Source organism: Panthera pardus, unplaced genomic scaffold (genome assembly GCF_024362965.1).
Source record: "Panthera pardus isolate Hobbes unplaced genomic scaffold, ASM2436296v1 HiC_scaffold_11, whole genome shotgun sequence".
Taxonomy (NCBI): domain Eukaryota; kingdom Metazoa; phylum Chordata; class Mammalia; order Carnivora; family Felidae; genus Panthera; species Panthera pardus.
Window position 1 is genome coordinate 77,680,965 of NW_026526666.1, and position 25,141 is coordinate 77,706,105.

Below are 25,141 nucleotides of genomic sequence, written 5' to 3' on the forward strand. Positions count from 1 at the left end.
AGTGCCCTGGTGAAGGGGAGGACCCAGAGCAGCTCCGCTTGCATCTGCTTGATACCCACAGCGGCGGGTACTGAGTCAACTACCGGGGCGAGGTCTGTAACAAAGGGCAGTAATCCGGCCGGGGTTGCTTTGAATGGAGAGGATTCTCTAAGGAAAGCTGCTCTCAGCTCCAGCTGGCCGTGTTGCCAGATCTTATTTTTTGGAGGCTAGCAATCATTTTTGTGAAATCTCACCATTTTTAAAATTGTTAGCGACTAACTTGAAAAAACAAAATCCAATGAAATTGTGTCTGTGAACCCTGGTTTGCGGACTGGCAGTAGGATTTAAATTTTTTTTTTTTTTTTTTTTTTCAATTTAAATTTCCTTTGCAACATCCCAGCCCTGTGATACATCAGCCCATGCTTTAAATCCTGGGATGGGGGAACTCATGACCCTCCAAGTCCGCCCTTCTATGGAGTGAACGACTGCTCCATCTTCACCGCACAGGACGGGCATCTATTAGGCACCTGCTGCATACCACACATTTCCTACAGCTGGGTTCTTTTAGGCAGTGGTGCAAGCAGAATAAAACGGGGAGGGTGGCTCTGGGTAGGGCACGTCAGGTCCTAAGTATCTCCTTGATGTCAGGCTCTTCTTGACACCACAGCAGATGAAGGGAAAGGCAGAAGCCTCAGGTTTGGTGACTGAACTACTTGAAACGAGTAGCCTTTATTCCAAATGCTGTCACTGACCACAGGATCCTTCCCCCATCAATCACTGTCAGTGCTAGGTGAGTGGGGCTAATGACCCGTTTTTCTCTTTTGCCACTAGTTCCGTGTTGGTCATTTTCAGTGTAGAAAGAATTTTAGGAAGGCAGATCTGCCAGAGCCTTCGGATTCTGGGAAGCAAGAAGCACGATCGTTGCATTCATTACCCGCGCCCCTGCTTTGTTCCTGGCCAACGAGCTCTGACACTACTGGCAAACTACAGATACCCTGGATTCTGTCCTCCCGGATGTCAATTTCTTGCTCATGGAACAAAGGTGTTGGGGGAAACCTGCTTGGGGTGGGTCAGCTATGCACTGGATGCTGAGGTCAGGGCCCCTTCTTCAGACGTCAGATTGTGCCTTAAGGATGGGTTTCCGCAGCTTCTGAGGAAAGCAGCTGTTCGAGGACCCCCACTTGATAGCTTCAGCTCCCAAACAGTCTCTAGTCCAGACAGCACAGCTTGGAGATGACAGGCAGGCTGAATACTGATTAAAAACAAACCCACTATTTATTGAAAACAGGTACCTTTCAGTAGCTCGAATTAGAACAGCTTAGGGATGCCATTGCTCAGGAACACAATATGCACAGTCTCGAGAAAGGGAGAATAAAACAACTTAAAAGGAATACAGCTGCAACAGGACTGGATCGCTAGGAGGGCCACGCAGCAAAGTAACACCAGGTAGAACACAGAGCCACACGTGAGATCCCAGTGCCCTTGAGCCCGGGGAGGGAACTCTCAGCAACCCTAGTTTTGGACCTCATCTCATGATTCTTTGGGGCGGAGGTGCTGGCTGGAGCACAGGGATCTTGGTGCTGACTCTGATTAACTAGTCAATGCCCGGAGGACAGGCTAAACATGGGGAGTGAGGCCATCAGGCAAGTTACACCTGCCCCTCAATGAACCCCGTAAGAGGAAGCAGTCCCTTCAAAGTCTGTGAACCTGGCAGGGACAACTGGACTAGAGAGAGCTTGGAGACGGTTCCTCTGCAGCCGGTCCCATAAAAACCCTAGACTAAGCTAAGCCCTAGAATTGTCTTAGCCAAATTCCTACCAACTAGAGAGGTAGAGAAGCCAGACATGGAAGCTGCCTCCAAACCAATTTTTGGTCTTCGGTAAAGGGATAAATACAAAACACTGTTCCACAAGTCGGCTTGGAAAAGCCTACTGGGCACAGCGGGTAGAAGATCCTGAAGGCCCATTTAGTATCCACCACAGGAGGAAGCAGGGATGGGGGCCGGGGTGAGATGTGCTCTGCTGTGGTTACTGCCAGGATACATCCCGTCCTGCTGTCCTGTTCCCATCTGTACAGTTCCTCCCAGCTTTCCGGATCTGTCCTCCCATGGCCCAGAGCTCACGCTTCCCTGAGCTTAAAATTCCCAGCCTCGAGCAGAGGGTTCTCCGACGAGGGGGAGCAGGCGGTCTTCCTGGGAACGTGAGCTGCTCTCACGCCACCTCCACTGGGATAGGGGCGGGGCAGAGAGGATGCTGGGTTACAGGAGGCAGAAGGTGGCAGCTCAGAGCAGGAAGGAGAATTCTGCCAGGAGAATGACAGGAAGTTTCGACTGCACGGATGCGGGAGGCAGTTGGGTTGGGAGGTGTGAAGAGCAAAGCTTTATCTAACCGATGGGGGAGCAGCGCGTCTCCCCCGCTTCCCAAATTCTCCCAGAGGAACACCACTCCCTGCTCTGGAACTTCACGCTCCAACAAACAATAAGCCTGAAGGGAAGAAGTTTCTTCAGGGTCCCAGAAGTGCCTGTTGAAGGTCCATCTTGTCAAGTTTGGCTTCTTGAGACAGCAGCCTCATTTGTGAGTCCGTATGCTGTTGCAGATCTGGGCCAGGCGGCTCTACAAAGGAAAGGAGGCGGGTCGTTGAGCGAACACGGCACCGGCCACGCTTGCCTGTTGGCCACTTCAGAGTCTCCTCGGGTGGCACCTGACTTGGGGTCAGCAGGTCTGAGTGAATCTCAGCCCTTCGTTCTCTACTCCTATCACGAACTAATGAATTACCTGTCCTGGACCTCCATTCCTCATCTGAACGAAGCAGTAAAGCAAGACCTCAGATGAGACAGTAGTGCTGCAGGCACAGCTAGGGGACGGATGTCACTAGGTTCGGGTAGCTGGGTACGTGTGGGATCCCAGCACGGGGCCCTCGTTCCACAGGACCGGGCTGGGAAAGCAGCTCCGCCCTTGCCCCCCTCCCTGGAGGTACCCTTCACAGACCCCCCCCAGTAGGGGGGGCGCCTAGGGCAGCCGTGTTCGCACCAAGTGCTCCCATCCACCACCGGAGACCATGCTGACTGGACCACGGAGGCCCATCTGACCAAGGCTGAGCCAATTCAACGCCCTTCCGAGAACGTAAGCGGAGGCCAGAAGCCGGACAGTCAGTGCCAGGCATTAGTGAAGTCAGAGTTGCGGCTGCCTGAAGCCACACGCAAGCCAGTACTGAAGGAGGACACAGCCCGGAACCGAGAGCCCTGTGGAGAAGATGATCTGCCAAGGGAGGAATGAGGAAATGTCAGAGAAATGGGTGCGTGGGCCTCAAAGACAGAGACGCTCCAGGAACAGGTGCACCTCCATAAACTCCTGTCAAGGAGGGTCCCACTGCTCCGGAGGCCTGGCTGTTCGGCGTTTTCTTGGACTCCGTGGGACCCCTTGGAACAAGCCCTTCCCTCCCTCTAGGAGGTTTCCATTCCGGCAGTCAATCTGCCCTCACACACTGACACCAACTGCCTGAATGGCGCAGAATTTTGATTCTGTTGTGGAACTTTTGTGGCAGGCACTCTGGGGTGGACTGAAGGTCACCTCAATTTAGGGACAGAATTGCAGCTAAGGAAGTAGGATTACGGTTAAAATCCCCTGGGGGAAAGAGGACAACACCGTGCTAAAGATGAAGCCCAGCCCCCAAAAGACAGTCCCAAGTACGGCTAAACTAAGAACGCCGTTGGCAGCATCTTGCGCGCGGAGGGTTACGAGACTCACGGAGAGTTTCTTAATGTTTCCCAAGGCCTCTGGGTCCAGCTGTGCGATGTCCATCCTCTGCAAGTCACTGGCCAATAATCGCATGCTCTGTGTGGAGGGCAAAATGGGTTCAACCTCCATGTCCCCTAGGGCAGGGCCCTCCACCCAGTGTCTTAGTGTGCCCCAGGGGTGCCCGTGATACTCCACACTTGGTGGGGGGTGGGGGGAGTGGCAAGGAGTGCCTTGAGGAGTCAGTGACATCAGTGCTTATCACTGGACCTTGGCTGGACCACCCGGGGAATAAAGGGCATGTACTTTAGCTTAGAAATGCCCTGCAGACACATCTGAGATACACCTTCCTTCCCTCCGAGGAGCCGAGGTCAGCAACTTCCTCTACTCAACCCAGAGAAATGGGTATCAGCCTGCTTCAGAACCCCTCAGAGTTCTACAGAGTGGAAGACACAGCTCCTGGTCCCCTTTCTAGACTAAGCACATACCCCAACGGTGCCTTCCTCTGCGTTCCCTTTAATAACCTCCCGTGTTGCACACATCACATAATCCTGTTCTTGACGGTGAACCTATCTTGACTACTGAACAGCTTCTCGAGAGCGGGGATCGTGTCGTCTACACCTTGGGCCTGCCACAAGGCAGCTGGGCAAATGTTAGCTGAGGAACAAATAGGAACATGGAGCCGGGCAAGGATCCCAGCCTGGGCCTCTAACCTGGGCGAGAAAACTGGGTTCTGAGTCCTGCAGAGATGTGGAGATCGGCATCCATGCCACCCCACGGACTGTGGGGGTGAGAAGTGGGTGATGGGCCCAGGACAGAAGGGCTGAGCGAGCAGCGTGGTGGCCTGGCATCCCTCGGAGACACTCACCTCTCCACCGCCCACCGGCACCGTGAGGAAAATCTCTTTGCTGTCGGCAAGAGGGCTGCCATTCATGGAGATATTGTAGATCCGCTCTCTGGCTGCTGGAGTGCGCAGGCCCGGGGTCTTGAAGACCCTACAAAGTGGGAAGATCCCCGTCAAGATGGCTTGGCAGATTGAATGACATGAGGCGCTGTGAACCCTTGCAGCCCCCATCTGGCCTCAAGCTGTAGTTTTCAAATCCCACATTTCTAAGAAGGCGAGTTCTAAATTTAGGGGAAAAAATGTCTTTTTAAACAGTAATGACTAAACACAGCTGGAGAAGGGAGGCTGTAATTATCAAACATACATCTAGCCAAAGTCAGTTCTTACCCACGGAAATCTCAGGTCCAAAGCTCTGTATGGATGCCAGTCATCCATCCAGCCACAAAGCCAGAAATAAACTATGGTTAGTGCATTTCCAAGAGTGGCTAAGTGCTTCCATCAAGAAGAGTTTTCTGGGGTCAAAAAAGGAGGATCCAGAGACTACATCATATTAATTCCCAACCTAACCTTCTCGAGACAGTTAAAATTCTGCTACCTGTTTTTCTCTACATGTCCTCTGCTATACGCTCATGTGAAAACCAGTTCAAGAGTGGGAATTAAAAGTAGAAGGCTTCCTCCCTCTCCTCACCCCAGAGATCCCTACTCTCAATTCCTTATGTCTTCCAGAAACGTTCTATGTATATAAAAACAAATGGGATCGTCTAGGACACGCTGTTCTGCAACGTGCTTGGAGACGCCCGCGATCACGAAGCTGTCACATCGGCACACGCACATCCACTTTAATGGTGAGATGGCACTTCCTGTCCAGTTGACCAGCCTGCTGGAAGACACTGGCTTAGAGCCTGGGTTACGTTGGTCTCCCGATGTGACGTGGTGTCCACTGTCACTCTTACCAAGGGTATAGGAGAGTACCTACCCAGTTTTAAAAACTACGTTTCCTGGTCAGAATCAGAAAAGACCAAGAATCACCAGAGGCTTCCTAGTCATCAGAGGCAGAATGTCCTCCTCCCTCTCGTCAAAGAGTCATTCTGTCGCTGAAATCAGCTAACCTGCACCCAGGGGAGGGGCAAACACTTGGAAGCCGAGACGGCTGCCCTCCTCCAAGAGCGCTTTGCCAGGCCAAGGAGTCGAGTGTTTTCTCGCACACCCTTCTTTGCTGACTGATGTTAACTGCTGGGTTCCCACCCAGACGCAGGCACCGCTCCCATCACTCACCTCGAGTCAAACTTGGGTGTCAAGCCTGGAGTTGGTTTCACCATAGACAACTCCAACCGGCCCCCAGCTGGGGTGACAGTGTTACAGTGGCTGGACCTGCAGGTAAGAAGTGGCCATGAGGCGCGCAGTGACAGCAGCAGCGTGGCAGGTCACACGCAGAAGGCCCCGATCATGTCGGGTACTGTCCCGAGCACCTCACACATGCTAGTTCGTGAAGCTCCCCAACAACCCGGGAAACACGGCTGTTATCCTTGCGTACGGATGCAGACTCCAGAACACCGAGTCGCACAACTTGGCCGAGATCACACAGCCAACTAGGGCGGAGCCAGCGCTCTGAAGCCGAGCGGCCAGCCTCCAGAATCCGACTTCTCAGGCTAACGGGACAAGAGGAAGGAGGCACCCTCTCAGCCCCCGGTAGGCCTCTTGCCTGGAGCTCGGCGGCTGGAGGCATGAAAACAAACGAACCAAAAAAGTGGGGGAGGACAGAGAACATGGGCGGAACTGGAGAAATGTGCTGGGTCAGTTCATTTCTAGAAGCCCCTCCAGCTTGGAGACTCAAGTTCCACTGGAGCACAGGCCACGAGACCCCTTTCACCCCCGATTTCTGCCACACTGAGTGGGTCTCCCCAGTAAAACCAAAACACACAATGAAGTTTGGAAAACCCATTACCTTTTGCTTTTGCCTTTTCCTTGTACGGACTGGGTTCTCTTCTTGGACGGAGGACACCTTTTGACCTGGATTCACAATCAAATGAAACTGTGATTATAAAAAGCCCCAAAAGGGGGAAAGGTAAGGGAGGGGTAAGAAAAGTAGGGGAGGGGGAACCAGCTCTGGAAAAGGAAACTAACACCGAATATGAGGTCTGCTCCCAGAATCAAGTTGCCTTAGGTAATACAGAACAAAACTGACCAACTAAGGCCTGGGTCTTCAAAGCAGAGGGTTTTGACCAAGATTAAAGGGAAATCTCTTTTGAACTGACTTGGCCTGGCTTGCCCCCTCTCAATCCCCTCACCTCCCCGTCACTCTCCCATTAAGTGCTGCTGTGAAGGTCACTCAGGCGGTCCCAGGTGCCCAATCTAAGGAACCCTCGGCAGTCCTCACCCCTCCCGAGTCCTCAGGGGCACCTGACAAGGATCACTCCTTACCTTCTGACAATTCTCTCCATCCCTGTCCTCCACCCCACCTTCCCCATTTCTCTGGCTGTCCCTGTGCAGGCTGCCTCATGAGGTCCTCTTTCTAGCATCCCTCCAAGTGCCCATCCTCAGCCCCCTCTCCACGCCTTCCCTGCACAACCTCACTGACACCCACAATGGGAGACAGTGGGTCTCACAACCTCCTACTGCTCCCTGAGCTCCAGGCTGAAATCTCGGATAAGTGTGGAACAAAAACTGGGACAGTGGCTGCTCCCCTTCACTGCTCTTCCTCCCATGTCCCACCTTCCACCCATGATGGCTGCCTGAGCCAGAAACCATTTGATCATCCCTGCTTCCTCCCTTCCTCCACCAAGCTCACTCTCCCTTTTAAAACATTATGTCAAAACCGTCCTTCTCTTTTTATAGGCTCGGTGTCTCCGTTTAAGAATTACAATGGCCTCCCAACTGGGTTCCTTGTCTCCAGTTTTTCCCCTCTCCCATTTACCCTGCATATTGTTCTGAAATACCAATCTGAAATGACCAACCTGGTGGAATGGAAACTTCCAAGCCTGGTACACAAGGCCATTCGTCGTCTGGCCCTACTCTATGCAGATCACCCTCACAGCTTACATCCTTGCCATCCCAGACTGCTTCCTGTTCCTTAAATGGAACTTTCCTATCTCCTTGTGGACTTCCCTTCCCTTTCTTTTCCAGCTAGTGAAATCTCCCTCACCTTTAAAGGCCTGGTGTATCCTAACCAGGGAGGTAATAGCTTTGATAGCTTCCTCTTCTATGTTCTATGTACCTTACACACACATCTATGATTGCTTTTGTTTTTAGCCATTTAAGTGGGATCTTCTCTACTAAACTGAACTCTGGCAGGTAGGGGTGGGGCAACAGGATATTATGTATTTGTCTCCTGTCCTCTCCCAGCCTCAAACCTGAGTGCCTACTTACTCTTGCAGTTTGAAGATTCTTATTTTTATTTTCTTCTTCTTCCTCTTCTACTATCATTTCATCCACTTTTATTATCTTTCGTGCTATAAGAAACAGTTTTAACAAAGTGATATTTCTCATAGGAATAAACTTTAATGTTTTCATGTGGTTTTTTTTTATGTTTATTTTTGAGAAAGAGAGGCAGAGAGAGGGAGACACAGAGTCCGAGAAAGGCTGCAGGCTCTGAGCTGTCAGCACAGAGCCCAATGCAGAACTCGAACCCACCAACCGTGAGATCATGACCTGAGCTCAAGTCAGACACTTAACCGACTGAGCCACCCAAGCATCCTATCATGTATTCATGTTTCTTATAGGAAATGAAACTTATGCAATCTGAGGTTGTAATTAAGAAAAAGACTTTGAATATACAAGATGACTTTTTTTAAAAAGAAGGTTTAGACAGAGGAAACTAACCAGACTGGTTAAAAAAGCCCACATGATGCCCAGCATTCTGGTAAGAGCAAAGATGCTGGGGTCAGCCAGACTTGAGCTTGAGGCCTGGTCTTAGTACTAACCAAGTCATGGGGCTTTTAGTGTGGAGCCTCAGTTTCCTCATCTACAAAAGGGAATAGTCCCTTCCTAGGGGTATTATGAGACCTGGAATGTGCTTCACAAGAGGAGGGTCTTTGTTACTCCCTGTACCCCCAAACTCTAGAATTGTGCCTGTGTTTACTAAGTGTCTGTGGAATGAATCAATGTAAAAGCCTTTTGGACAGTACTGGACACATGTCAGAAGTATTGTTTATTACAATAAAATATTATTTACATAGATTAGAAAAAACTTTCTGAGCATTGCAGCTGCTTGGTGATAGTAGTGTCACTGCTAAATATGTACAACCACGAGCCAGACAATCTTGAGCAGGGATTCCACAGAGAAAATTCACACATCTAATCATGAGGGGCAGGGGATGAGACTAGACAGCTTTTTATTTTCTGACACATTAAACAATATATTTATCTTTTTTTTTTTTTTTTTTTTTTTTTGGAAGCAGCACAATGTAGTCAAAGTCCAATGGTCAAGGGAGCACAAAAAAAAATCTTTACTGTTGGATGACATTGGTCCTGGTGTGTTTGGCTCCCAGGGGTGAAATCAAAAGAGCCCTCCCCTCCCCAACCACATAAGCAAAACTGGTGGAACTCAGAAGAGAAACTAGTATTACCTAAGTGTAGAGATAACCCAGAGTGACCTAACAGATTGTAAATGTGCAGGTGAGGAACTCTAGGAATACCCCAGTCCAATTATGTCACAATCTCACCAAGGCAGCACTGGAATGTGACACCGGCGAGTGAAAATCTCCTGCCCCCCACACCCTACAAGGCCGAGATGGAAAGCAAGATGGACTAAGAACCGGACGGTGTTTCTGGCCCTACCCAGCAGGGAAAGCGCGCTGGCGGGCAGCCCCAAATCCAGGCTATGGGTCAGGCCTATCCTCACAAGATTTGGATGCGCTGAGCTATGAAAGCTTAATGACAGTGACTTAAAATCCATGACAGAGCCCAATGTGTCCTGAGTCCATGCTCACTAACCACAACCTGCTGTCCCTCCAGGACGGCCTCTCTCCAGGTGTATGTGAGATGATTTCACGAAGCAGGTCCCTGAATCCAGGAATGTGGGATGACGCAATGGGACACCGGTCCTTCTGCAATTCTCTTAACCTTTCTGGTCACACGGAAGCTCCTTGGCTGGCCTTACCTTGTCCCGTAAGGCCTCTCAGTCCCGCCAACCTGTTTAACTGGGGGAGCCAAAAGGCGGCCAAGGTCCCCACGCAGCTTTCCCGCTCCTTCCACTCTCACTGTCACTCCCACATCACTGGGAGTCTGCTCCTATCAGTCCTGCATACAATCAACTCAATGCGGCGGCCAAAATCACGTTATCGGATTTACAAGACGGAAGACTGGGCATTAGAGGGAAGAGGCTTTACCCCCGAGGCCTCTCTGAGCAACCAGCCAACCACCCGAGCCTCCACTCTCTCAGTTCAACAAGGGGTTTTGAAAAGTACTCACTTTTGGCAGATTTCAAGGGTGTCTGAATAGCTTCTGCTGTTAGTTTGTTTATTTCTGTGATATCCAGGTCAGCCTGTGACAAACACAGCCAGAAAACACCAGGCATATTCCATCAACTACGAGGAGTATTTTAAGACTCGAAACAATTAAAAAAACATATTATTCGATACATACAAAGATTGTTACATACTAGTTATAACAGATATGGTGAATTCCCATAAATGCACTGTACCACCTAAGACCTAACACATTGCTGGTACCTTGCTTCCAGCTCTGTATTCTGCCCTGTTCTACATCCTTGTCTCCCCTCAGAGGTGACCAGTTTCCTGTCATTCCCCAGAGGTAACCACTATCCTTTCATTTACTTAAAAGAAAGCACGTGTAAGTTTTTACAAGTGTACATGTGCTGAAATAATATTTTACTTGGTCTCATTTTTGACCACTGTTTGTAGTTGTAGTTAGTTTTCACGGCCATGTAATAGCCCACTGTGTGACTCTACCAGAATGAATTTGTCCAATCTCGTCAACAGTCTTTTGCTATTACCAGCACTGCTACTCTGAACTCTCTTCTACGTGTGTCTGATGCACATGTTCAAATTTTCTCTTGGCTGTACCCTCAGGGATAGGGCACTGGAGGGTTGTGGGTACACAAATGTTCAGCCTTGATATTATGCCAAATCATGTTTCAAAGAGGTCACACTTGATTACGTCCCACTGGCAAACAATACAAGATCCTGATGATTCACGTTCTCTAACTCGGTGCTGTATTAGACTTCTCTCTCTCTTGATTTTTTAACATCTAGAGGGTTGATAAGATTTTCTGTTGTAGTCCTGAGCCCTTCAAAAAGTCACCGTCATTCTAATTAAGTGTTCCCAGTGGTAACTACCTATAAGGATGAAAACAGCCACGAGCAGGCATGATCCTATACCTTTCTTTGTAGGGTACGTGTAAACATCAGAAGAGTTGTTACAGACTAGGAATGACGCTGGCTTCATCTCTAGATGGGTGGCAAATCTGTGGAGTGCTCAAAGAAGGATTCTGAGACTGTCCAATCTTAGTAAGAAACAGCACTGTAAGAGATTAGTGATGTCTGAAATGGCTAATGGAATAGAAAGTGGTGGCCAACTATCTGCCATCCCTAGAAACAACTGGCATGTTATGAAGGTATCAGTGGTGGCAGGCCACTGATCACCTACCATGCAGAAGAGTTAACAGGCCCAAGACTGATGCCCATAGGAAGGCCTGTTTGCGTGGCTGGCTGGTGGCTTGCATGAGAACTTGGATTTCAGGGTTCCCACCATCCCTGGTAAGAATGGCTCCTCTGGGCCTAAGCTTTGTACAAACACCATGACTTACGTTGCATAGCTGCTTTCCTTCTGGAAGTCTGGAATTTTGGTACGTGCTAGGCAGAAGATGGCTATGTGACCAGCCCCCAATAAAAACTCTGGGCATGGAGTCTCTAATATGCTTTTCTGGTAGATATTATACATGTGTTAAATTAAGGTGTCTCATGTGACTCCACTGGGAGAGGACTCTTGAGGGCTTGCGCCTGGTTTCTTCCGGACTCTGGCCCATGTACCTTTTCCCTTTGTTGATTTCCCTTTGTATCTTCGCACTATAATAAATCATGGCCATGAGAATGACTATATGCCGAGCCCTGTGGGTCTTCCTGGAAATAGTCTCAGGAGACCCCCCCACATACCTAATAATTATGAACTTTGGTACCAAAGTATCATTTCTTCCCTGAGTTTCAAATCATATTAGCTAAGGCTACAATTGCTTTTGACTTGGTATGATGACACTGGCTATTTCATGTAACATTAGAAGCTCTCTGATTTGTAGTTCTGTATGTCTGATTAATTAAAAAGAGGGTGATGCATTAGCTAATGAGTATAATTCACCTCAGAGGTTAAGTCTTTTGATACATTAGATTTGGGTGTGCAGATGGGGGGAACATAGCACAAAGAAAAAACCAGGACTGAGAATGTTTTACTAGCTCTTGATTTTTTTCAGTTATCTCCACTCCTCTCCTATAATATTCACCCCCGAACTCTCTTTTTTCTGACTGAATAACTGGCTCTGAAATACCTTCAACTTCTGAGGCCAGTGGAGATCTGCTATTCAATGCTACTATATACCCTTTATAGTCAGGTCCTTTCTAATCCAAGGGATTCTGATCAGTGCACAGAAGGATGTAGATTTTTGGGTTCGCTTTGTAAATCTGATAAAGGTTGTAATACATTTTCTCCCCAGATATACTACCAATGCATGTATATACACACATTGTTTATGCATGATGTTAGAGTGCTCAGGGTCTCTGTGAAGCCCATTTATGGACTAGTTCCCAACACTGTACAACAGAACTTTCTGCAAGGATAGAAATGCTCTATTTCTGAGCTACCAATACGGAGCCAGTAGTCATGTGTGGCTACTGAACATCTGAAATGTGACTAGTGTGTCTGAGGGACTGAAGTCTTAATTTTATTAATTTTAATTGATTAAAATAGCTACCTGTGGCTGGTGGCTATTGTACTAAACAGTGCAGATTTAAGATCTAAATTATTTTGCTTCCCCATCTTACTCTCTTCAGTCCTGATAGTGATGCTGGGATGAAGGAGGTGAGAGGGAGTGAGGAAACCTGAAAGTCCCAAATAAGAGCATAGCTTCTACAGTATGACACGAGTCATACTGAGCAGGAGTCTCCTTGACACCTAGCAGGCCAGGTCATTAGGTAATGGCCCAGGGGCTTAAAGAAACTTGAAGTTGAGGCTTCTACTTTGCCTGCGGAGGTCAGGGCAGGGCTGCCAAAAATAGAACTGCCTCCTTTTGTAGCACCTGAAACTATTTGGGCCTTATGGACTCAACATTGGATAACCATAATTTTTCAGTTGGCCTAAACAAAACAGATCCCCTATGAAACCTCTTCCACAGTAAGCACTCACTGGTTGGATTTTATGACTGGATTAAACTTAAAAACTAACCACAGTTCCAAAATAGGACAACACTTACTGTTGCTGCCTCTTCCAGGGCCTGTTTGTTTCCTCCAAGGGCTTTAAAAAGAACATTTTATTTAGTTACTATCGGATTTTAATGATAAACCATCTTCCCTGATATAACCAGTTATCTGTCTAAAACTGGACCAGATTAAAAGCCCTTGGTTCAACATCAAGGACATTCACAGACCAGTTTTAATTTTTCTCCACGTTAGACTGGCCCCCTCGTAACATATTCCACGTTCCACCACCCCAAAGTTCTTATTTTCCAAATGTGCCTCTGCCTCTTATGACTCACTGCCTTGGTACTATTTCTTCTACCAGAAATACTCCGCTGTGCCTGACACATTTCTAATTCATCTTTCAAAACGCAGTTCAAATCCAAAACTCTGTTTATTTTTCTGTCACAACAGATTGCTGCAAAGTGCTGAGCTCGTTGCTCATTCTCATCATACCCAACAACTACTCAGAGCTATTTAAGGGTCCACCCTGCTTTAAACTGAATTCCTTGAGGACAGTTTCTGGCAAAAAATATGACATAGAGTAAGTATGTAGCCAACGTATGTTGAAGGAAGAGGTCTGTGCAAGATTTAGATGTAGAATAAAGTAGAGGTAATCCTCCTTCTAGAAACTTTCATAGTGTCCTATAGAACCGTTAAGAATTCAAGCTTTGGAGGTTCCTGGGGCCCCTGTGTGGCTCAGTCGGTTAAGCGTCCGGACTTCGGCTCAGGTCATGATCTCGCGGTTCGTGAGTTTTAACCCTGCATCATGCGCTGTGCTGACAGCTCAGAGCCTGGAGCCTGCTTCAGATTCTGTATTTCCCTCTCTCTGTCCCTCCCCTGCTCATGCTCGCGCTCTCTCTCAAAAAACTGAATAAACATTAAAAAAAATTAAAAAAAAAAATTTTTTTTTTTTACATTTATTTCTGAGAGACAGAGCGTGAGCAGGGGGAGGGGCAGAGAGAGAGGGAGACACAGAATCTGAAGAAGGCTCCAGGCTCTTGGCTGTCAGCACAGAGCCCGACGCAGGGCTCGAACTCACAACCACGAGATCATGACCTGAGCCGAAGTCGGACGCTTAACTGACTGAGCCACCCAGGTGCCCCCCCCCCCAATTTTTTTTAACAGAAAAAAAAGAAAAGGATTCAGGCTTTGAACCAGAATGCCTGGGTTTAACTACACTCTGCTACTAACTAGTTTATGAGCCCTTGAGCAAAGTAACGAACATCTCTGCACTTTGTCACCTATAAAACAGAGGCAATATTAACAAGTAACACATTTGTTATGAAGATAAAATTAGTTAACATACGTAATACACTCAGTCCAATGCCTGTCTGGCACAGGAAGCCCTCTCTAAATGTGCCTACTGACCACTACTCTCTTTTGTGATACTTATAATTTTAATTATACAATCACATGTGCATTTTAAAAAATGATCCTCCTCTGCTAACTTGTAAGCTCCTGAGGGTAGGGACAAAGTCTGTTTTATTTCCCAAAGCATTTTCAACACCTAGCATTGTGACAGAGACATGCTCCGTGAATATTTGTAGACATGTGCAAACAAAGGGCAAGCCAAAGGATCATTAAATATCTACTATTTGAACAGAACATGCATTTCTAGTCAGGAAGGAGGCTACACAATGGGTGATAATAAGGATAATAGGAAAAGTAAGGGTGTCCCAGCAGAAAGGACAGCCTCTTGCATTTCCTTGGACATTTAGCAAGGGAGTGAACAGGCTGCGATTTTTCTCTGGGCAGAAAAAACTCTAGTGTGTGGACTTCCCAATTTGATTTGCTCAGTTTTTTTTTTTTTTTTTTAATTTTTTTTTTTTAAACGTTTACTTATTTTTGAGACAGAGAGAGACAGAGCATGAACGGGGGAGGGTCAGAGAGAGAGAGAGAGAGAGAGAGACACAGAATCTGAAACAGGCTCCAGGCTCTGAGCCATCAGCCCAGAGCCCAACGTGGGGCTCGAACACACGGACCGCGAGATCGTGACCTGAGCCGAAGTCGGACGCTCAACCGACTGAGCCACCCAGGCGCCCCGATTTGCTCAGTTTTTAAACTGACAGTTTCCACAAGATAAGGAACGCACTGCTTGGGGTTGTCGTCCCCTCGGAGCTCTGGTAACAAACCGAGTTACTCATTTATTCATTTTTAGATGACGGGATAAAATATTTTAGGAAAGAGAGTGCTCTGTGACACGTGAAAGTCATGCAAAATTCACATTTTGGTGTGTCCATAAGTACATTTTACTGGAACACACACATGCCCATTCATTACAGCTGTTTCGTAACTGTTAACAGCTTGCGTTGAGTAGCTGCCATAGAGAACCCTCTGGCCCAGAAAGCCTAAAATATTTACTATCCGGTCTCCTAGAAAGGACGTCCGCCTACCTGCGGGGGTTGACGATGTTAAGTACTACGCAGGAAAATAAAGCAGGGAAGGGAGATAAGAGGGCGGGGGGAGCGGTAGGACTGCAATTTCCGAAAGCGATCGGGGAAGACCTCACTCAGGTGACCACAGAGGCGCCCCGGGCCGAGGCCGGGGGAAACCAGCAGCTCTTACCAAAGTAGTCGAGCCAGTTCATCTCGCGCAGCACCTTGGGGAGCCTCAGGATCTCGATGTTGTACAGGTTATCCATCTCCTTGAGGAGGTTCTGCCTGTCTGACTGAATCTGCTTGGATCGGATTTGCACTGCGAGAGGGCAGAGCCGACAGAACACGGGTCACGAACGCGGCCCGGAACCCGTGCTGCCCGCACCCCAAGCCCGCCGGGCCCCCGCGATCGCCCCGGGGTAGCGGCAACGACCCGGGCACCGCCCCTTACCTTCACGGTCGAAGTCCCTAAGAAAGGAGGCGAGCTTCCGGCTCCGTAACGAGTTGGTCTTGGCGACCCGACTGCCGCCCTTCCTAGCCGGAGCCATGGCGCTCGGGTGGAGGCTGCGGGGAGCTGGGGACGCAGACACAGGGGGTCAGCGGCCGAGATCCGGGAGGGAAAGTACGGGGGCCGCGGAGGAGCGGGAGAAGGCGGGAGGGCGCCCCACAGGGCTGGTAGGAGGCCCTGTCGTTGGAGGCCCGAGCATAAAGGAGTCGCGAGGCACGTACCTGCGGGTCGCGATATGGGCTGAAAAAAACCTCGCTGCTGCAGCTGAGAGGAGGGAGCGGCTCCGTGGCTATCCGGACGTGCGACCGCCGCCACCAAATTCAAACTGCCACAGACTGACGAATGAGAAGCCGCTGTCTTAGGTGGGTCCCACAACATCCAATCACAAGGAAGCTCCGCGACCAGGCCGCCCGTCCACACGTAGGACTACAACACCCAGAAGGCATTGCGGTGACGACATAGGTTCGCGACTAAGCAGCCTCGCAGGGGCATGCGCAGCGAGACTGCGGGCGCTTGGGCGCAGCCCTGGCGGGTCCTCGAAGTTTGACCGTATTAGCTTTCAGTTTTCTCGCTGGTTTACGGAAAGGCAGCTTCAAGGAAAGGAGACAAGATTTTGGCTCGGGAAGCGCGCGTTTGGAGAGAGCCCTCCGGCCTGCGGAATCCGCGGTCTGAAACCGCGGAGACTGCCTTAGCCGCGGACAAAAGCTCCTCCGACGGGTAGAGCGGACACCCTTCCGGAGGTGGGAGACGAGGGCCCGGCCTCCGAGAGCCCCTCTGAAGGTAAGACAGCGCCGCGCGCCAGGACTTCCTGTCGGAAGGGATGGACAGCCCCCAGCGAGGAGACCCTGACTTAGCTGAACCTCACTTGAACACGAGAATCACTCCTGGACCCGGTACTTCCCCCGCCCACTTGCGGCCCTAATGCTGTTGTTGGTTTTTTTCTTTTCTTTTCTTTCTGTTTTTGTTCTCGGCAGAAGATGACCCAAGACCAACCTCTGCTTGCGGTGCAGGAGGCCCTGAAGCAGTGCTTCCCGGTGGTGGAGGAGCAGCAGGGCCTGTGGCAGAGCGCGCTAAGGGACTGCCAGCCCCTCCTGCTGTCCCTCAGCAACCTGGCAGAGCAGCTGCAGGCGGCCCAGAATCTGCGGTTTGAGGACGTGCCACCACTTCGGGCCTTCCCAGACTTAAAGGAGCGGCTGAGGCGCAAGCAGCTGTGGGCTGGCGACACTGTCTTGGACAAGTTAGAGGAGAGGCTGTAAGAGTTCAAAGCCGCTCCTTCTTGGAGAAAAATGGGAAAACTTGGTCTTTAATAAGTAGCCAGTATCAGTCAGGAGAGAGTTTTCTCCCATACTTGAGAGCATGATATTTGGAGGTGTCCCATCCTTCCCTCCTCTGTTCAACCTTTCCCTCCTTCCAACCCTCTGCTCCATTTGTTGCGCAACGGGACCTCTTGTCAGAAAGTCATTTTATGGCATTTCCATTGCCCCATAAGGCATGGCAGTGGTGGCCTTAGGAGAAGTTACAAAAGGAGAAGAGAAAAGCCATAGAGAAAGCTTATTAGCCCCCCTCTACAGTTCTTTTGTAAAAAGCAGTGAGGAATTGTACTTTAAACTTCAGAGGTGCTAAGAGTCAAGGGTTTTACCCTGGTATCATCTCATAAAATCTTTTCAGATCTCTAACTTAACCTCACTTCATCCCATTTTGCTGGTGAGGAAACCGAGGCTCCATCAGATTGCCTGTGGTCACACAACTCGTAAATGGTAAAGCTGGGATCTAACTCAAGTTTACCTGATGTCAAGGCCAGAGTGGTCCGCTGCCACTCTGTTCTGCTATACGTTGATGTCTCTGTGCCAAGCATAGCACATCTCTAAGCTCTTAGTATGCCGAACGGGAGACCCTCTAAGAGTTCTAAGTATTGAGGATAGACAAGAGGCAGGGCACGTAGGCCATTCCTTGACTAGAGCAAGAGAAGGTTCTAGTGTATACAGTCTGTGCCATAGACTACTTGGAAATGGTCAAAGATGGGGCCCTTCTTTGTATTCATTTGTACAAAATACATTCATGAAGCCTTTACGGGATGCCGAGTGCAAGGTGCTCGGAATACAGCAATGAACCAGACTTAGTTTCTTAGTTGATTAGAAGAGATAGACCATCAGTCAATTAAATTATGTTGTGGTATATTCTAAGGTACTTTTATGTCAGTTCTTGACATATTTGTGAGGATTGGGCTGTTACTTTAAGTCTATTTTTTTTTTTTTTGGCATTCTTTTTTTTTTAATTTTTAAATGTTTTATTTATTTTTGAGAGAGAGAAAGAGTGAGTGAGCAAGCAGGTGAGGGGCAGAAGGAGAGGGAGGCACAGAATCTGAAGCAGGCTCCAGGCTCTGAGGTGTGAGCACAGAGCCTGACGCAGGGCTCGAACCCATGGTTCATGACCTGAGCTGAAGTCGGACACTTAACCGACTGAGCCACCCAGACGCCCCTAAGTCTGTTTTTTAATTGTGAGTCAAGGCCACACGTTTTGAAAGCCCCAGTTCTAGGTTAGGGAATTCTTTGTCCTTTTGGAAGTTGTAGCCTTCTTCTTGGTGGCTGGTCCCTTGGAGTCACCAGTGGAATGATAAAAATATTTACCATAAGGTGGGTACTTTCCTACTGGGCATTTTATATGCGTTATTGCACTTAGTCCTCATAAGAACCCGTTCCGCTCATTCATCCATTGAACAAGTGTTTGTCATTGTGTGCACCAGTGTCCGTGTTCTAGGTACTTAGGGTGTGCAGTGAGCAAGACAGACCATTTTTATACGTGATTGAGAATAAGTAACTTTCCGAGGATCCACAGTAGTCTGTGCCTCCGGAGCAATTTTTCCCATTGGGACATTTGGCAATACCTGGAGACATTACTGATCGTCATAGCTCAGGGAGGGTGGGGGCATGGTTTGCTCCTGTCATCTAGTGGGTACAGGCCAAAGATGCTGCCCGACGTCCTAAAATACACAGGGCAACCTCCCCACCACAAAGAACCATCCAGGCCAAAATGTGAGTGTGCTGAGGTTGAGGAACCCTGCCTTAGGCCTTTCTCATGATATTGCCCAATACGAGACTTCTTTTCCCCCAGAAGTGCCCTCCTCAAGGTGCGTGACACCGTCAGCAGCCACGTGGAGCAAGTGCTTCAGACCTATGAGCAGCATGCAGACACGATTGGCATGGATGGTGTCCTCCAGGCTTCGGTTGTGAGCCCTTCGGTGGCTGACATGTTGGAATGGTTGCAAGACATTGAGAGACATTATCGAAATTCGTATCCTTTGCACATGTTTCAGGCAGCGTCCAGAGCTGCTTCAGGAAGTCTTTCAGTTTTCGTGAGATTATACCACTACGTAGTGTGGGTCAATCAGTTCTCTTTGATCTCTGAACTTAGAGAAGAATAAAGCAGGGCAAGTGAGGGATGAGCATGGAGTCCTGACTTGAAATAGGGTGGGCAGGAGAGGGCTCACTGGGTTAGTGGCATTTGAGAAAAGACCTAACGAGAGCGAAGGAGAGAGCCATGTGATATTTGGGGGAAGCGTGTCCCAGGTAGAAGAAACTGCAAGTGCAAAGGCCCTGTGGGGGAGAGCATGCCTGACATGTTCATGAAATAGTGCGGAAGCCAGCAGGGCTAGAGCGGATGAGGACGGGGAGCCTAACAGGAGACACGGTCAGAGAGATGGGGCTGGACCTCATAGGGCCCTGGAGGTCTTTGAAAGGATTTTGGCTTTTGCTCAGAGTGAGGTGGAAAGCTGTTAGAAGGTTTTGAGAAGAAGGATAACATAATCAGCCTGTGTTTTCTCACAGTATCACCTGGCTGAGTTCGGAGGAAAGACTTGGGGTGGTGTGGAGCCAGGGGAGCTGCAGGAATACCACCAGTTCATTGGAGTTCTGGCCCTTTTCTCTCAATTTTTTTTTTTTTTTTCCTAATGTTTATTTATTTTTGAGAGACGGAGTGTGAGCAGGGGAGGGGCAGAGAGAGAGGGAGACACAGAACCCGAAAGGAGGCCCCAGGCTCCTTGCTGTCAGCACAGAGCCCAATGCGGGGCTCGAACTCCTGAACCATGAGTTCACGACCTGAGCCGAAGTCGGCCGCTTCACTGACTGAGCCACTTAGGCGCCCCTCTCATAAGTCTTGCCTGAATCACGCATCTCTGCTCTGGCTTCAGTTTCTGCCTTCATTTGAGTAACTCCCCAATCCGCCCTTCATTCTCATTTCTAGCCTTGATGTTCAGCTTCCCGCAGCTGCCTCCAGCCGGGTCGCTCCTGGGAGCACAAGCTCCTCGGTCCTGCCGCCACACTCAGTCCCCTTTCCCTCCAGGTGTAGGATCAACCCTGTGTGATCATTGTGTGGGAACTCCAGCAGCCCCTTCCCCCTCTCCCTCTCTCTTTCCTTTTTCACTGCATTGGTGGCAGCTGTGGCGGTGGCAGCTGTGGAGGCAGTGGGACAGACTAGGCGGGGGAGCAGTAGCTGCCGCCAGTGTTACTGAGCGCTGACTATGTGCCAGGTACTCTTCTACGGCCGCCTGTCAGGTGTTTTGAATCCGTTTCCTTGGCGCTTCTTGTATTTTTCTTCTCTATCTGCACTGCCTCTTCCATAGTCTCTTGCCTCTCATGAGGCCCCTTGATCTATGCAGCCTCTTGACAGGTTTCTCTGTCTCTGCCTTCTTTCCCTCTAAGCCGGCTCCGGCTAGGGACCTCAACGGTAGCCTGAAGACATCTTTGTTCTGCCTGTTGCCTATAGAGGAGTTTTCGACAGCTTCCAGAATCCCCATGTGGGTCTTCGGTGCTCTTTGTGTTCTGGCTCAGCCTGCCTTCTCAGCCACCTTTCTGACTGCTGTGCGTGTTCCAGCCGGCCAGATTGCAGGATTTACTCGGCCCTGAAACCATTCCATGCTTCCTCACTTCTGCACCTTATGCTTTTCTTGCCAGCTGGAATCTTCCTGAGGCCCTCCAAATAGGAGGGACTCGTCACTCAACTTCTGAACCGCCACAGAGTTTCCTCTTTTGTGTCCCTGAGATTCTCCCTTTCTACTTTCTGGTTTTTCTGCTCAGCGTGGTGAGATCCTAGATTGTTGGGGTGATGTTTCATCCCTCTGGCCCTGTAGCACTGTGAGTGAAGAGGTGCTCAGCAAAGATGTGTGACATAGGTGAGTGCGAGAGAGCTACCCCTTACCCTTCTAGCTTCTCGTAGCTCCCCCAGGGTATTTTTCCCTTCAGCATATTTCGTTGTCTTTTTGAGCAGTCCTTAACTTCCCGGAAGTTACCTGAAGAGAAAGTGCCTCCTGTCCTCCATCCAGTGGGGAGACTTGGCCAACATCCAAGCTTTGCCCAAGGCCTGGGACCGGATTTCAGAAGATGAACACCAAACCCTTGTACAAGGTACTGGTTTTCATTTATGCCTTCATGTCTGCTTTCTTTCTCTGTGTCTCTCTGTCTTACAGAGATGCCCTTGCAGTGCCTGCATATTTTTTATAAATCTGATGTTTTACGTTCCCTGGAGAGGTGATATGCCACAGTTTTTCTCTCTTCCTATTCCAGATACCCTACTGAATGTTTCCTTCTTCTTGGAAGAGTAAGGAAGTGGTGTGTTTATCAGCATACTAGTGAGACACGGTTGATGGCTGATACTGACGCATTCTGGTATTTCTAAAGAAATGTCAGTATTGTAACCTAACATACTTGAAAGATTAGTGCCTGGGGCCGGAGGAGTAGCCCTTGGGAGGGTTGTGTTAGATGTTTCTAATGTTGCGGCCTCCCCCTGCTCTGTCATGGTTGAAAGTACGTGGACGCCCCTTGCCCTTTTCTGGGCTCGGGAATGGATGATGGAGGCAGAGAGAATGCAGGAAAGGCAGTGCAAGAGAACACTGGGGGCAGGAGCCACAGCCACAGATGTGGTAGGGAAGGAAAGGACGGGGGAGAGAGTAGCATCCCTCTGAGCATCATCCAAAGCTCTGAGCTTGGTTGACACCCGGCCCTGTTATGTGTATTTGTATCAGTACCCGATTCCCTGATGCAAGATGATTTTTCTTGATGATTTAAAGAAATAAGGGTGATATTGATGGAAGACAGTACAGATCTTCCTCGACCTATAATGGTGTTACATCTTGATAATGTCATCATGTAAGTTGAAAATATCGTGAGTCAAAAATGCATTTAATGCACCTACCCTACCAAATGTCATAGCTCAGCCTCGCCTGCCTTAAATGTGCCCTGAATACTCACATTAGCCTACAGTTGGGTAAAATCATTGAATACCAAGCCTATTGTACCATAAAGTGTTGAATATCTCGTGTAATTGATTGCAAAACAGAAGGGTGGTATGGGCACGGAGTGGCTGTATACGTTGTGTACCCTTGTGAACTTGGGGCTGACCGTAAGCTGGGGCTTGCTGCTGTCACCCGGTGTCACAAGAGAGGATCGGACCGCGTATTGCCAGTCCGAGAAAAGATCCAAATTCAAAATCTGAAGTACGGTTTCTGGTGGACACGTATTGCTTTTGCACCATCGTAAAGTTTGAAAACTCATAAGTCAGAGTCGTCTATCATTGTCCAGCTGCTTTAGCTCCTCGTCGTCATTCAGTTTCCGGAGTCCGCCACCAGGGGGAGGTGGCGCAGCATGAATCATTCTCCGTGCTTTGTCTTCGATGGTGTTCCTCTGTTCTCTGTCTGAGAGTTAAGTAACTGGGCATAGTAAGACTGCTAAAATGATGGGGGTTTTTTTCTGACCAAAGCTGGCACCTGATTTTCCACATCCCTCTGATCCTGGAGTAGCTGCACGGTGGAAGAAGAGCGCCCAGAATCAGGCCATCAGCGTTATTTCTGAAGCCCAGTGCCTTCATCTGTGAAATGGTTGGGTACTTCCAGACCTGTCAGCTTCCTAGGCTGTGGGAAAATCTGGGTCACTGGATGTAGAGAGGCTTAATAAAGAGTGTAGATATTTTTAAAATGAAGATGAATTTTTTTTTTTTTTTACTACAAAAGTGATCTATATGCTTTTTAAAAAATCAGAGGAAAATTGTAGGAAAAATTTTAAATGTAGAAAAGTATGAAACACAAACTCCATCAGAGAAATTTTGATATATGGCTCTTTCTGTGTCCATATCCACAAATTAAAAAAAAAACCCACAAATGTGGCATCATTGGTATATACTGTTAAATAAACTTTTTATTTTTTTTAATTATTATTTTTTTCGATAGACTTTTATTATTTTTAAAATTTTAAAATTTTTATTTATTTTTGAGAGAAAGAGCATGAGCTGGGGAGAGGCACAGAGAGAGGGAGACACAGAATCTGAAGCAGGCTCCAGGCTCTGAGCTTTCAGCACAGAGCCCGATGTAGGGCTCGAACTCCCAGACTACGAGATCATGACCTGAGCTGAAGTCAGATGCTTAACTGACTGAGTCACCCAGGTGTCCCTAGATAAACTCAAAAAAAACTTTTTTAGCCATCTTTTCACTTTCGTATTTCTAAAAATAGCTCAACACAATATACACCAGTGTACATCTCATATACAATTTTAAGAATGTATTATATCTTTTGTTTTTCCAAATCTTCATGTATTTCTACTTATAAAGATTGTACATTCTCATTGTAGAAGATTGAAGTATTACAGAAAGTGAAAATGCACACTGTCTACTGTTTTTAACAATATGGTAGATGTTCTCCCAGGAATTTAAAAAATCTATCACATACGTTAATAATCATAAATAAAACTTAAAAGACATTTGGGTGTCAGGCCTTATGATGTGCTCTGGAGACAGATGAAAGAGATCCCTAGAAAGGTTTATGGTTCAACCAGGGAAAGATTTAAACCAGTGTTTCTCAAGCTTTAACGTGTATAGAAATCACTGGGCTCTTGTTAAAATTTAGACCCTAATTTTGTAGGTCTGGGGGGCGGGGGCAACGCCCTAGATTCTATGGGAGCGGTGGGGTGTTCGTTCTGAAACTAGCTGTTAAGACTGCAGCCTCCATCTTGGTCCATCACTCCCTCTTGGATCCCTCACGCTGGGAGAAGTCAGCTGCAGTGTTCCAAGTCGGCCCTGTGGAGAGCTTGTGTGAGAGACCGATGCCTGCCAGCAATCGCGTGACTGAGCTTGGAAGCAGAACCCCTGCGCCCCTGTGACTTAAGCCTTCTGGTGAGACCACAGCCCCAGCTAACAGCTAGACTACAACTTCATGAGGACCTAAGACAAAGGCAACCAGCTGAGCTGTGGCCGGATTCCTGACCCATGGAAACATAATAAACGTTCGTTTTAAACCGTTAAGTTTTGGGGTAATCTGTCGCATAGCAATAGATAACTAATATAATGAGCAAATGGGTTTTTTTGTTTTCTCCCAAATTTTGTACAAACTGTAGCATACTGTGTACTCAGCTTTGCACCTCTCCCCCCTCCCCCAATTACTGTATCTCGAAGGTCATTCTATGTGAATACATAAAGAGCTTCCTTAATTTTTTCTAGAATAGTTGCATATTTTTCTGTTGTTTGGGTATACCATAGTTTATTTAAGTAGCCCCTTACCAATGGACATTTAGGTTGTTTTCAAAGTCTTAGTGTCTTATGGGTTTCCACCACCTTCCTGTACTCCCACCCCCGTTCATTATGCCTGTTTTCCCTGGAATTTTTCAACTAGCTAATCCCACTGCACCGGCTCACCCCCAATAAAGAAAGAAGTCTGTTGGTATTTTTACTGGACTCCTATTTAACTTCTAAACTAAGCAGACTCATAGCAGGAATGCTTCCAGTGATCCCTCCTTAAGCATGCCATAGCATAGGGGTTGAGATATTAGATGGGAGCTCTTTTCTGTTTCCTTTAGTTGGGGAAATAGACTCTCGGGGGTCAGAACCCCTTCCCTGTCAGTGAGACAATCTGTTGGGATGAAATGAAGAATTTAGGATTCTTTCTTTCCTGTCTCTACTGCATCCACGTTTAGAATTTGACCTCAAAATTCTCATGGTGGAGAAGGGGTTTTTAAAGCCGGTGGGATCATCCTAGGCTCTGAAGAGGACTTCTGCCCTGCCCAAAGAGTGTCCAGATTGCATGGTGACTTCATTGTCTGACTTTAATGTGGATGATAGGAGCCAGGTACCATCCCCAGCTGTCCGAGTGCTGAGTTGTCGGTCCCTTCTCTCTGTGCACATTCGCCTGGGAGGGCGTGCATCTAGGGGAACAAGCTCAGGGAGGAGAGGAAGATAATACACTTGGGAAAGTGTGCTGAATCATGAGTGACCCAGACCTGGGTTCAAGTCTCAGCTCAGCCTCTCACCAGCTAGTCTT

At 48.3% G+C, this 25,141-nt stretch overlaps 2 protein-coding genes across 3 annotated transcripts; one reads left to right on the forward strand and one right to left on the reverse strand.

Annotated features, from left to right (window-relative positions):
- Positions 1-1,229: 1,229 nt before the first annotated feature.
- CDCA8 (cell division cycle associated 8) lies at positions 1,230-16,194 on the reverse strand. The gene is made up of 11 exons (XM_019430239.2): positions 16,067-16,194; positions 15,789-15,911; positions 15,528-15,656; positions 12,977-13,017; positions 9,967-10,039; positions 7,924-8,006; positions 6,503-6,567; positions 5,833-5,928; positions 4,582-4,708; positions 3,726-3,812; positions 1,230-2,591 (listed from the first exon to the last, which is right to left on the reverse strand). The coding sequence occupies exons 2-11, from the start codon at positions 15,883-15,885 to the stop codon at positions 2,547-2,549; spliced, it is 843 nt and encodes a 280-aa protein (XP_019285784.1). The 5' UTR covers positions 15,886-15,911; positions 16,067-16,194; the 3' UTR covers positions 1,230-2,546.
- Positions 16,195-16,308: 114 nt separating this feature from the next.
- CUNH1orf109 (chromosome unknown C1orf109 homolog) lies at positions 16,309-24,326 on the forward strand. 2 transcript variants are annotated; one of them, XM_053897395.1, is made up of 5 exons: positions 16,309-16,488; positions 16,520-16,625; positions 16,820-17,097; positions 18,957-19,136; positions 21,126-24,326. In XM_053897395.1, the coding sequence occupies exons 3-5, from the start codon at positions 16,823-16,825 to the stop codon at positions 21,439-21,441; spliced, it is 771 nt and encodes a 256-aa protein (XP_053753370.1). In that variant the 5' UTR covers positions 16,309-16,488; positions 16,520-16,625; positions 16,820-16,822; the 3' UTR covers positions 21,442-24,326. The 2 variants fall into 2 exon arrangements, with proteins under 2 accessions (XP_053753370.1, XP_019285786.1); XM_019430241.2 differs by lacking the exon at positions 16,309-16,488 and having other exon boundaries at positions 16,526-16,625; positions 21,126-21,244; positions 21,404-24,326.
- The last annotated feature ends 815 nt before the right edge of the window (positions 24,327-25,141 follow it).